The sequence below is a fragment of the Ptychodera flava genome, chromosome 20, assembly GCF_041260155.1.
Source record: "Ptychodera flava strain L36383 chromosome 20, AS_Pfla_20210202, whole genome shotgun sequence".
Classification (NCBI taxonomy): Eukaryota; Metazoa; Hemichordata; class Enteropneusta; family Ptychoderidae; genus Ptychodera; species Ptychodera flava.
Window position 1 is genome coordinate 4,412,458 of NC_091947.1, and position 14,161 is coordinate 4,426,618.

General features: G+C 36.9%; 1 protein-coding gene across 1 annotated transcript; it reads left to right on the forward strand.

The window, feature by feature from the left end:
• Positions 1 to 3,496: 3,496 nt before the first annotated feature.
• On the forward strand, positions 3,497 to 13,911 carry LOC139120586 (failed axon connections homolog). The gene is made up of 6 exons (XM_070685094.1): positions 3,497 to 3,656; positions 9,450 to 9,591; positions 10,494 to 10,696; positions 11,660 to 11,868; positions 12,874 to 12,993; positions 13,763 to 13,911. The coding sequence occupies exons 1-6, from the start codon at positions 3,544 to 3,546 to the stop codon at positions 13,909 to 13,911; spliced, it is 936 nt and encodes a 311-aa protein (XP_070541195.1). The 5' UTR covers positions 3,497 to 3,543.
• Positions 13,912 to 14,161: the final 250 nt, after the last annotated feature.

Consider the following 14,161-nt stretch of genomic DNA (forward strand, 5'->3'; position numbering starts at 1 on the left):
TAAATTACAACCAAGAGCTTTAAAATCAGCTTGATTTTTGAATTTAGAATTGTTCCCAAAATATCTGATAAATAAATAATACCTTTTTGTACAGATATGGATGAAAAACAGATTTGTTATCAATAAGAATATTTGCATTATTCCATATAACCTGCTCCACTGGAGGAGTGGAGGAAAACGGATTGATTTCCTGCCAACAGTACAGCATACTTTCATAGAACTTTGGAAGCCAAATGGGCAACACTTTAACATCATAGTTACAATGGAAAATTAACTCGTTTCCGATATCTTTTGTAAGTAAGAAAAGAAAAGCTTCCACGGATGATTGGCAGAGTCAGATAGATAACGTTGAATCCATGAAATTCTATATGCCTTATACAATGAAAAAATATCAATCATGTTGATGCCACCTTCCCCTATGTTACCAATTAAAGTATTCCTACTCACCCTATCTGGACCATTCCACAAAAATTTATGAATAATACCATTAATTAACTTCAGATCACTAGTTTTAATATTTATCATATTGAAGATATAAAGGAATTTGGGAATAACAAGGGTTTTAATAATTTGCACTTTGCCAATCAATGTAAGTCCTCTCATTTTCCACAAATTAATCAACGAAATTATCGACTTCAAAGGGGCTGTAATATTTTCCTTTAAGCTTTGTCCGTGTCTTAGGAAAAATGGATTCCCACAATCTTAAGTGGTTGTTTTGGCCAGGAGATACCAAAGGGATGATCAGATCGGTTCCTCCACTTTCCCACCACAATGCCTTCGTTTTGCTAAAATTAACTTTAAGACCTGAAGCAAACTGAAACTTTTTAAGAATAGAGAGAAGATTTAAGGTAGATTTCTCATCAGCTAAGAAACATGTCAGGTCATCTGCAAATGCAGAATTCTTTATGGTCTCGCCTAACACACTTATCCCTTTAAGGTAAAGGGCGACGAATTCGGACGCGCACATGCTTTAGAACGTTTCTGCGCAGATTTGACTCCAGCCTGCCGCAAATGGATTATTTTGTAGCGCATATATTTAACATCACCTGTCATTGTTGAAATTGCGCTTTTACCTAATTTTTTGACCCAGTGTCTCAGAAATACATGTGACCTATAACCTTGTCATATTTTGACCCCCTAGGAAGCTGGTTTTTATTCAACATGAGCGAAAAATTAACATTTCTCTCCCATTTATGTGGCGCAAATTATCCATTCACCTGGAGATATTGTAAAAAGTAGCGTGGTGACACCCTTTTATTAAAAGTGTAAACTAAATGGTATTATGTCAGGATTTTATTCACCAAGTTTGGTCAAAATGACACCATTCAAAGCGACAGGAAGAACTTCGAAAATTATGTAGTGATATATTTCGATATCGTCATTTTGTAATCGATACTTATGTTAAAATTTCTTCACAAACATCATGAAAACTATACAGTCGATAGATATTGATCTAAGTCTTGGTATTATTAAAATTAACTCGTTTGCTAAGCGTTTTATAATTGCTTTCTTTAGTTTAAGTGAATTATATCATTTTTATTTATTTCTAACGACGCCATTTTAACGTCCGTTTCCATGGAAACGAGCGTGGTGACCCCCATTTTTTATTTCATTTTTGCACTTGCACGACTTCCAAGAATATTTGTGCAAAGTTTCAAGAAAATGACACCACAACTTAATTTTGACGTAATTCGTAGTACTTCACCTTAATATTAGAGTCTTGATTTATACCAACAAGAAGCGCTTCCAAACTAAGGACAAAAAGCGCGGGTGAGAGAGGGTCACCCTGTCGTACACCTCTTTGAATACTGAAAAGACCTGTACTAATACCACGATTTAGGACACAGCTGGAAGGATTTGAATAGAATGTCTTAACCCAGTTTATAACAGAAGGACCAAAATTAAAAGTACGTAGAGATTCAAACATGAATTCTCACTCTAGGTTGTCAAAGGCTTTTTCGAAATCTATGGCTAAAAGAATACCCGGAAGATCACACTGTTTTGTGTACTCCATGACACCTTCAATAACCCGAATACAGTCACCTATGGAGCGACCTTTTGTAAAGGCAGACTGGGTTTTATTGATAATACTTGGTAAAACTTTCTCTAAACGTTTGGCAATGCATTTTGCACCAATTTTATAATCAAGATTTAACAATGTAATTGGACGCCAATTTTTGATTTGACGCTTGTCTTTACCTTTTTTTCTATAAGTGTTATCACTCCTTGCTTTTGAGAGGAAGACAATTCTCCCTTAGAATAAGCAAAGTTTAAAGCATTCACCACATAAGTACCAATAAGCGGCCAAAACCTTAAATAAAATTCTTTAGTAAGACCATCGTTTCCTGGCGTTTTATTTTTTGGCATGCTCCTCAGAGTCGCTAAGGCCTCGTCAAGAGAAATCAGTCCCTCACAGGACTTCTTATCTGAATAACTGAGTTTAGGTAAAGTAACGTTTTGTAAGAACTCTTTACATGAAGAATGGTCAGTTTGTTGAGACTTATATAGCTGTACATAAAAGTCTTTTATCTCATTCATAATACTTTTAGAGTCTGTAATTATGTCCCCTTTTTATTTAGTAACTGAATAATCTAAGATTTTTTTTGCATTGGCCTTCTCTAATCATATAAAATACTTAGAATTTTTTTCCCCAAACTCATACCAATTTGCCCTCGATCTGATAATACTTCCCTCAACCTGATAGTAAAGCTCAAATTGCAAAATGAAAAACTTTAAACATTCTCTGTTATATGCACTGATGTTAGATTGTATTATGTGTTGATGCTTGTAAGTGTCAAATTAACTTCTAGCAAAAATGTGAAAATGTCACTACCTCCGACAGCAATTTCTATTTCAAACTCCGTCACATCGGTTGCTTTCTTGTGTTCGTTTGCATTTTGATCGGGAGACTTCTGAACGTCAATAGATATAATATCTATCCTCTGGATATAATATCTATCCTCTGATTAGCTGTCCTTTTTCTACTTATGATTAAAATGACCATGTTTTTAATTATCGCCGAAGAGTATATAGTCAACTATCAGCATTTCACAATAGGCAATGAAGATTTTTAATAAAGGCTAAATTAAACATATAATTATAATACAGTAAGGCCCTGGTCAAGGAGACTAACCATGACACACACTCTCTCTCTCTCTCTCTCTCTCTCTCTCTCTCTCTCTCTCTCTCTCTCTCTCTCTCTCTCTCTCTCTCAACTTGTCTGGGTAGCCTACAGATGTTGCTGTTGATGCACCATATGTTCGCTACCTCCGTTTTTTTGTTTCATGGCAGGTATAATGGTCTATGTGCACATTTAAAGGCGTTGTCAAAAGTACCAAGGTATGAAAACGCAAAGTGGGCAACTAAAGGTAGGCTTTACTTTTGAAGTCAAAAAAAGTCCAGGTACGCGGGCAGTGACCTCTGACACTTGTGTCGAGTTTGCTATAGGAGACAGAAAAATACTGCCTTTGCAACACAGAGGTCCGCGGCAGTAAAGAAACAAACGATTACGTATAGTATTCGGCGACATCTTGTACGAAAGAAATGGTTGCATTTCTGGAGCGTTTCTACGACGCACAACCTGGTGTGTTTGTCGTCGCTTGCAGCGTAATCATTGCTGCTACGTTCTATGCTGTACTTTTTCGGCGATCGTACAGGTGAGTGGCAAAACCGATACAGTTCTTTGTCCAGTAAAGGTTGTAAGGGTCACTTGGACTGGGACTTTAAATATGCCACAGAACATTGAATGCGATTATCTAAATCATATCGTCCCCATTCTGGTCCCATCGTAACTCATGCGAGCTACGCAAAGGCTAGTCATGTTTGCAATAGCAAAATGCAAATACGTAAAAAACCTGACAATTGTAAGACGTTTGTTACTGTTAATACTGATATTCCAGGACCGTAGCCTGCGGAGAGCTTGACAGCCCCCAGGGCATTTTCCATACTGTCAATATATAAACTTAGGAAAATTACCCAAATCCCAGCTAAGTCAGGTTCTGCCCCTCCCGGCAGGTTGGTCAGGCTACGGCTCTGACATTTACAGCCATGCCACTAATACCGATCTAATAGCGAGAGAAACCTATCGATGACGTTGTCACGGCAGGGTTATCCGGCATGGATAAGGGGCGTAGTATTACACGTCTATCATGTTTTAACAAAAGGCAAATCCAATGTTTGTATCAAAATTCCTTCAAGAGAGCTTTTTGTTTTGAACTCGCCAGCTTTTTGGTGGAAGATGACTGGTATTAATCAATTATTATCAACAATTTCTTGAGGAAAATGCAATATGAGAAGGTCAAATGGTGATGTATATTATAGATTAATCAGCAGCCACAGAAGCAGTCAGTGAAACAACAAATTCTTCTTACAGATTGATACAGAACCGTGGACAAGTATTGTTGATTTCATTAAAATAATTTCGCTTGAGCCGAAGACCAGTAAGATCCCTACTTCAAATCGTCAGTAATGATACTAAAATAGCGCGACAAATTTAAACACAACTGTATGAACACGTCTGACTCATGCACAGACCGGCCAAAGACCAGCTTTTAAATTACGATAAATTGAACAATATCTAAGATTAAGTCAGTGATTGGCATTCACAAAAACCAATCAAAAGTGAATCATGCAAAAGTGACATTGCGTGTTACATGTGTTACTAAGACAATAAGTGTTACTAAGACAATTGATAACAATTTGAACATCAAGTTCAAACCTTAACACCTGATGTGCCCTATGCTTTCTTGTTGAGTGAATTCTATGTCAATCGCTTTCAAGAAGATTAATTTGCATATTATGAGGGGAGGAAGGCTTGAAGACTTGATTTAAAAATTCGAATAATATGTACCGTCCGCTAATGAAAGACGAATCACCCCGATGTCGAATACCCAAACAGTTAAGAGACTGTGAAATATAGTCACTTTGGAACGGTCTTTTTGAAACAGTTGCGACGTTTCGATCCGACTACAACGGAGCTTGATCACGCAATGATGTTAATTATTCAGGGTTAATATGTCTCTGTAGCTGGCGGAATAATATGTCCGTAAATTGATGGTAATTGATATCCTCGGTCTCTATTCATGATTGGCCTCCGTTGTTTTATGTAGATGGCTTCTTTTTCTTTAAGGACTGGTCAGTTTCTTCAGCCTGGGGGGGGGGGCCGGTGGATTCATGGGGGGGTCACCCTGTTTTTGACTTTGGTGATAGGGGGGTCACCATGTTTTGAAATGCCCAATAGGGGGGTCAGTGTGTTTTTGAATTTTGACACAGGCTCATCATTGCCTAAAATGCTAGTGTCAGCCACAAAATTCATCATTCAGTTGTATTTTCGGCGCGCCCTTCGGGCGCGTAACTTTAATAATGAGTCATATTTTTCAGCACGCCCAACTTTAACATATCAAGCATACATACATCAGAGATATCTGTATGTTCAATATTTTTCAGCGTGCTCTTCAAGCTCATTACTTTAATATATCATACATCTTTCAGCATGCCCTTCAGGTGCATGACTTTAATATACAAGGCATATATATCAGAGATATCAGGATGTTTCATATTTTTTGGCGCGCCCTTCGGGCCCCATACTTTCAGAGATATCTTGATGTTTGCTAAGTGAAAGTGTACCATTATGAAATCTGCATTTCATATGAAAAGGATAACAAATTCCTGATACTTTTCTGTTCTCTCTGTGAGAATTCAGTATGAGAAAGCAACATGCACAAATATTTCACAATATATATTTGATACAGTGACTTATTTTAGAGATAGAAAAATGACAAGATATCTTTCCTTCTCATTGATGCAATTATTTTCCTTTGTTTCATAGGTTTTCTGTAGAAAGATGCTTTTTTATGAACAAAATAACAGTTAAAAAAGGCAGTTTTTGTCATTATCAGCTGTGCTTTTATGGTTTCAATGTTACACAGAAAAGGTCCTCTCAGACACTGTACACATCAGATTTGGCTAAAAAAGCTCTCTATGGCTCCTCAGTAGATTTAATTGGATGGTTGGCAAGTCTTAACACCCATCAAAGTTTTTGATTCACTGCTTTTTCCTCTTTGATATTAATGATTGACATCCATTTCTGTACAACAGCTCAGGACATCTGGTTAAGCAGAGCAAAGTGTGAAATACATTCACAGCTCATTCAAAATACAGCTCATTCAAAATGTACTGTATTTAAACTTTAAGATTGACACTTTGAAATTCCTATCTTACAACTGACATGTCAACAATTTCACTAAAACATAGAAGACTATTGAAAATATAAATATATGTAAAATGTAAAATATAAATAATATATATATATATATATATAATTTATGTCCATCTTTTGTTTACCTTTGTCGCGCCCGGGGGGGGGTCACCCTGTTTTAGAAATTGGAATAGGGGGTCAGCCTGTTTTCAAAATTTGGAATAGGGGGGGGTCAGCCACTTTTTGACGTCGGCAAAAAATAATCCACCGCCCCCCCCCCCCAGGCCGAAGAAATTGACCAGTCCTTTACGTTTCAACCAGTCCTGTTCCCTGGCTAGGACCTTGGTATTATGCCAGGAAACGCTATGACCAGTGGCGTTGCAGTGCTCCCCAATTCCAGTAGTCTTTTCCCTGTTGGTGTGTTCTTTAAAGCGGACACACAATGGACGTTTTGACTCTCCAATGTATGTGTGACTACTATCCTGGTCACAGGTGATGTGGTATATTGTACCACATAGTTTTTCCTTCGGTGTTTTGTCTTTGGGATGCACCAGGATACTGCGCATGGTATTGCTAGGTTGGTGGTACAAGTTAACGCCAGAGACATATTAACGCTGAATAATTAACATCATTGCGTGATCAAGCTCCGTTGTAGTCGGATCGAAACGTCGCAACTGTTTCAAAAAGACCGTTCCAAAGTGACTATATTTCACTATCTCCTTTGATTCTTGGAACCATGAACAATATATTTTCCATAGTTAAGAGACTACCCTTATTGACAATCACATCCGTAACGATGATGTATATTTGATACTTCCTTTCAATAAAGTTACATATTATAGACCACAGTTGTTTCACACTACCCCAACGCCAATATTATCAATCAACGATATAGCTTTCATTCATAGTCGAATTACAAAAGGTAAGATATTAGTACCGGATATTTTAACATTGAAAGGGGGGTGAGACAAGGAGATCCATTGTCACCCTATTTGTTCATCCTTGCGCTAGAAATATTCTTAATTAACTTGAATGATGACGCCAATGTCAAGGGTATCAGGTCAGGAATAGGTGAATGCAAATATGCCGCATTTGCGGATGACCTGACGACCTTTGTAACAGATGAACAGTCATGTCAGAGAATATTTGAAATGTTGCACGAGTTCCACTCACTCTCAGGCTTGATGGTCAACCCTACTAAAACGGAAGCTATTTGGCTTGGTAAGTGGAGAAGACGTAAGAAAAAACCATTTGGCATCAAATGGCCGACTTCACCAATCAAAATTGCAGGAATTTACATTTCGTATAACCAAGAGTTAAACACCACTCTCAATTATGCAACACCACTCAAGCAGATCGAAGGAACTCTGGGAACATGGAAAAAGAGATCCCTGACACTCATGGGCAAAGTTCAGATTTTGAAAACATTTGCCCTATCACAACTTAATTATGTCATGAGAATGACCACAATAACACCTGAAATTCTTAAGAGATTTGAACAGCTTATCTTCAATTTCCTCTGGAATGGGAAAGAAAGAATAACCAGAAAGGTAATAGTCAGAGGGGTCTCAGAGAGGGGCTTAAAGGCTCCCGATGTGAAAATTACACACAAGCTTATGCGTATAAACCTTATTAAAGGTATTTAGATGAAAACATAGAGCACCCCTGGAAACTCTTTCTAGACCATCGCCTAAAAATCTGTGGGTGGAAAGTACCTATTCAAGTGTAACTTCGATTTTAACTCACTCAGCCTGCCCCTACCGAGATTCTACCAAGAAATGCTTGAATCCTGGTCGGTCTGCAATGTTGAGGTCAATGACTCTGAGATTGACATTACTTGTCAAACAATTTGGAACAACAGAAATGTTCTAATTGGAGGGCATTCTGTCTATAATCCAAAGCTAAGACAGAAAGGGTTTGAATTAATATTTGATTTACTTACCGAGGAGGGGTATCTGTCATGGGAAAAATTAACCAACAAAAACCTTCAAGGGAACGAAGTCCTCCTTCTTTATGGAACAATCACATGTCTCAGAGTTAGGTGGCCGGAGCCATTGCTGGTTGAACCGGTGTTTAAAGATGAATATGAATATGTGTTTTTTAATTGTAACTTTCGACCCTCCCACAAAGTTACCAGGGAGAGCATCAGAAACGCCATTTACAGTAAAGAGGAACTAAGTCCAATTAATGAACGATATTATATGTGAAAGAGAATATGACTTTACTGGACCATGGTCTCCCATATATAGTCTACCATTTAAGGTAACCATAGACACAAAACACGTGAATTCCAGTTCAAACTTCTTCATCATATTCTATACACAAACTACGATCTATCTAGAAGAGGCATGGACCAATCACCGCTCTGTTCATTCTGCCAAAACAGCAACGAGACACTAGATCATCTTTTCTACACCTGTAAATTCACTGAGACCTTCTGGAACGAGTTTCACACATTTTTCGAGGCATCTCTCAGTTTGTTCACGAGACATAACTTAAATGAAGTGCTCTTTGGTGTTGACGGTTACTCTGACATTCATAATCACTTGCTACTGTTAGCCAAAAGACACATCTATGCCATAAAAATGAAAAAGAGTAAACCACACTTTGCAGCTTTTATGTTGCAAGTGAAATTCAACTACCATCTAGAGTACGAAATAGCTCTGGAAAAAGACAAATTAGAGAGACATTGCAACAAATGGATTTCAATTTTACACAAAATTGTGGATAACTAAGCACTGTACTTCATTTTTATCTTAAGTTCATGTTACTAAAAAATGTTACCAATAAAACAATTTTAAATACAAAAAAGGTAAGATATTAAACGTCTCCTAACATAATCTTATATTGATTTATTTAGACCTGAAGATGGTATGACAGTCATTTGTTTTCTGGGTTCTCTCAATCATTTTGTGAACTATGAATTTACATACTAACTTACATATTCTTAGAAGGGCTTTATCATGATTGTGTATCTGGAACGAGATCAAAAGTTAAACCTATCCAGATAATTTGCGGTATCACAGTTTCTTATTGTTAGCAATGCTATGTGATATTGCAGCAACATATAATTTGAAGACGTGAACTACAGAAAATTTTGACAATACCCTGATTAAGGAGATGTTTGACAACTTTTACGAGTAAGCAGTTTTTTAAAAGTGAGATAGATAGCTATACATCGAAATATTCATCATATCATAGTGTCATTTGTAGTAATTTTTTGTGAAATAGAACTTTTATTTGTTCAATCCAGGCAATCGGCAAAGTCGGGATACCCAAAGGATACTGTGATTCTCTATGGTGTAGTGAGTCGATGGAGAGATATACCATGTCTTTTATCACCGTTTCCCCTAAAATTAGAAACATACTTGAAGTTTGCCAAGATTCCGTACAAGGTAAGTGATCAAGCAAAATATCATAAATAATTTACGCGAGGAAGGTTCTGGTCAACGATATTGCTGTAATTTCAGTCTTGTCCTTCACTATAACATACGTGATAACTATTCAATACATTGTATCTTTATGCTATCATCCGGATTTTAATGTCCCCACATATCTTTCAAAAGGTGCTCAAGGTCGCCGCGTCACCTAACTGTGCATTTCGTTAAAGGGACAGCGTGGATACGAAGGCGCTCTACTGATAGTCGTTCACCTGTCGTTCAGAGCGATTACAAGCAATAGTGACGACAGCCTGTACCGAACACAATCATATGGACATTGTGCGAGGTTTTGACCACAACAAAACTTATAAATACCTTCGTATATGTATAGGGTTTGTGAGGAGTTCGATATTTCTCTATTTTCAGCTTTGTGGGCTGAAATCAGACAATTGAAATTGCTCTTCGGTAAGCTATGGTACATGCTTGAAGATATGCCTGTCTACTGCTTATTGTAATTTTGCTCTAGGCCTACATATAAACATTGATGATTGTCCCCGACGGAATGTTTGCAGGAAGTAAAGGTGAAAGGTTTGAGTTTCTGAGAATAGCTAACATGAAAGCATTCAGCTACTTGGCATTTCCAGTAGTGTACAATCTTTACTCAGATAAGACTTTCGCATATGAACAGCTTTAACCCTTTAAGTTCTATAATTTCCCCACCAGCATCTTAGTTTAAACATTTGCCGACTTTTATGAATTTTTCTGTAATGTCTTTTTGATAATTTTGGAGTAGATGAACATCACTTTTCATTGGCTACAGAATGTTTGGCAAAAATCTGAAAAATTTGACTTCTGAATATTTTATAAAGGCAGCACAAATTTTCCGCATCTTTACAGATGTCAGTAATGCATTTCAGGTTGTATTGGAAAAAAGTCTACGGGAGTCTCCAAAGGGTAAATTACCATGGATCGAATACAATGGGCGTGTGATGGGTGACAGCGGTCTTATTATTGAATTCTTGAACGATGAATTTAAGATTGATCTGAACAAGAATCTTAATCCAACTGAGAAAGCAATAGGGAGAGCTTTTCAGAAAATGGCCGAAGAGAACATGTTTTGGTAAGTTTTTCAGTTTAACAAAGCAAGATTTGAATTTTTAGCACACTTTTGCCATTGCTAATCTGTGATAGCAAATTTTGGTACTTAAACATAATAGTTTCATTTGTTATGAAGAGACTGCATGATGTTATGAAGGAACTCCATGATGCCATCGTAAATTTAGCATTCTTTTAATGAAATATTAATACTGACAATGAATTGAGACGCCGTATGAAGGTTTGGCATATGATCAAGACATATCATGGGATATACTTTTTGAAAATTGTAACTAAGCAATAACCCTTGCCACGGATGGGTATACATGAGATTTAGTTATATTAGGCGACATAAAGGACGAGCCGCTATAGGCGAGTGTTATGTGTAGCGAATTTGTTATCAACATTTGTGCTTTTGGTGTTGAAAGCTGATTTCCTCGGTAGTTTCAGCAAAAGAAAAACACGGAAAAGGCAGATTCTTGTTCGGCGATCGTCGTCGAATATAAATATGGCGTCCGGGACCGAGCATGGTTGACGCAAAGGATATAGGATAGGACGCGTACTCGGCTGTTGCACTGGAAACGACGCAGACGACAAAAAGTGACACAGCGCTGATGTGATGAAGGGCACGCGGAAGTTTTAAGAGCAATATTCAAAACGTTTACGATGCTCTTGCAATTAACTGCATGTATTTTATCATTAACAAAAACTCTTCTATGCTAGTTCCACACAGTCGCCCCAGATTTTTCTGCCCGCCGTTCTCGAATACCAGATCGCAGAAGAATGCTGTCTTTGGCCCCTGCATTCTCTGTACGGTCAAGTACACGTTGGTGCACAAATTAGATGCTAAAAATCCAAATTTTTCATTTGGTAGCGCACAAAGCTCTTACACAACATAATTGGAAACTATATCATTCAGCTGAATTGCATCTTGTATACGAGTAAAATGTAGAATTTTATCAAATATATATCTTCACATTTTCTTCAGGGGTCATCCACACTGGATATTTTCTCGCAATCATGAGGACTGGCCAAATATTGGTAGAGTACTGAAAATGAAATGGAAATACCTGCTCTTTCCGATAGTCTGGAGAAACCATAGTAAGCTTGTGTATGGCCATGGAATAGGACGTCACACAGACCGGGAACTATTTTCTGTTGTACAGAAAGATCTGAGGGCAATTTCCACATTCCTTGGTACGTTTTCAGCAGTTGCTGTTGTCAGTTAGGTCAATGAAAATCCGTTGCCATCATTTGCCGGTATTTCTCAATGCACTGACTCTGAAGAGTTGCCATCTTTACCGTCATATATGTTCACTCACTACTACTTTCATACCAGCGTCTGGCTGACCGTCTGTTGGTGTTGCAACTGCCTGTGCCTTTGCGTGTTTGTTGTGATTTGACATATAATATGCTTTATTTCGAGAACCCGCTCACGTGACACAATAAAATGTTTAAACAATTCTGATAAAAAATCTAACAGACCGAAGAATTAAAAGCAATCGCTATACATTATCAAAAGGCAGTATTAAGACGCGTATACATAGACAAATCAGCACCAATTAAAGAATTCTCACCGTTTCCAATCTTTCCAATATTGAGTCCGGCTGATTGTCTATTGGTTTTGCATATGTTTGTGATTTTGCATGTTTGTTGTGATTTGATATCTCACAGACCCTATTTTTACAGGGTGTATTGATACATGAAGACTAAATAACTATATTACAGTAAAATTTGTAACACAGAATGTGTGTTGAAGTCAATCAGCAACTGATCTTTTTTGTGCCTGTGACTTGTGCAATGAAATTACTGTTTTCCGGTACACAAAAACTTAAGGCAGCAAATTGATTGGTGTTTTTGTACGTATTTAATTTAATTGTACTTATTCTATTAAATTGATAAACTTATTCATTCATTCATTCATTCATGAAATGTCGACGCTATGATACATCTGTAATGTAATGTAATGTAATGTAATGCAATGTAATGCAATGTAATGTAATGTAATGCAATGTAATGTAATGCAATGTAATGTAATGTAATGTAATGTAATGTAATGTAATGTAATGTAATGTAACGAAGGTTCTATTACACCATGTATGAAATAAATATCGTCATAATTTGTCATGAAATTTAGCCTATATAAACTTTAATTAAATAATTGAGTTTTTAGTAAGACAAGGTCTTTGTCTCATTTTTCAGGTGACAAGAAGTTCTTGTTTGGCGATGAACCATGTGAGTACGACTGTGCAATATTTGGTCAGCTTGCCCAGCTATTATGGTGTCCCTTTCCTGGTTCTCCGCAACAAATCTTGATAAAAGGTAATGGATTTGCATAAAAAAGTCGTGTTAAATATATACAATAGTAGGTGATTGTAGGTGACGGCATCCTTTTGCTTTCTCACGATAATTTTCCGAAAATGAGTAGTTGATACTATTTGAGATTGAGAGAAAAATCTTTGTCTTTGGTTTGTTACCAGTTTTATCCGTAAAACAGTGACTTTTCTCTTGTAACACTGACTTAGGCGCTTTAATAAATATTATTGACAATACGATTGGAACTAATTTGGGATAATTGGATGGTGAAGTGATGCCGATTTAATCTACAAATGTAATCTCATCTGCTTTTCTTTTATGATAACACACATATTTTTATGAGTAATTTGTAATATTGCAACATCAGCTATCCGGCACTTACCACTTTTCGAGAAATTTGAAAAATATGAAAATCCAATTATCCAAAATTAGTTCCGATCGTGTTAGTCTTTGTTTGCCGTCCGTGTGCTGGTAGGTTTTCGGAGAAAATTAAGAAAACAAACACAATGTTAGCACTATCACAAATAAAAATTTATATTTTTTCAAAAGAAACCAAATAAAAATTGAGCTCATGTCAATATCCTCGTGTTTTTTGTCTGTGTTTGTTTTTCCTAGGTGGCCGGTAGGTTTTTCAAAACTCCAAGGACGGCCAACAAAGAATTTTCTTTAAATGGCCTTACTAATTTTAGCATTGTACTGGCGAAAAGTATTTGAGTTATAAACAAGCAGGAAACAGACGCAAAATCTGAAGAATTTTCATTTTCTCAAATTTTAGGCGAATTGAAGAATCTCGAGAAGTATTGCCACTCTATGAAGGAAAGGTGTTGGCCAGACTGGGAACAGTGTACCTTGGGTGATAAGGTGAAGATAACGTCAATGCATAATTATAATCCTGAAGATCCCCACATCCTGAAACAGAAATAATCGTACCATTTGTTATGATGCCAACTCTGTCTTTAGAGGTTACTGAGAGATACGCAGAGAGATACGCGTTTCAAAGCCGATATTTAGAGATAATGAAATCAAACCTCAAACCCTTGTTTCAATGACAGCGTAAAGTGATTTTTTGGTTTCATAATAAAGAAGAGAATGGCAGACTTGATGTAGAAATTTCACAGTAATTAATGCTTGATTACAATTCGCTTTTATGTGTCGAATTCTAAAACAGCTTGTT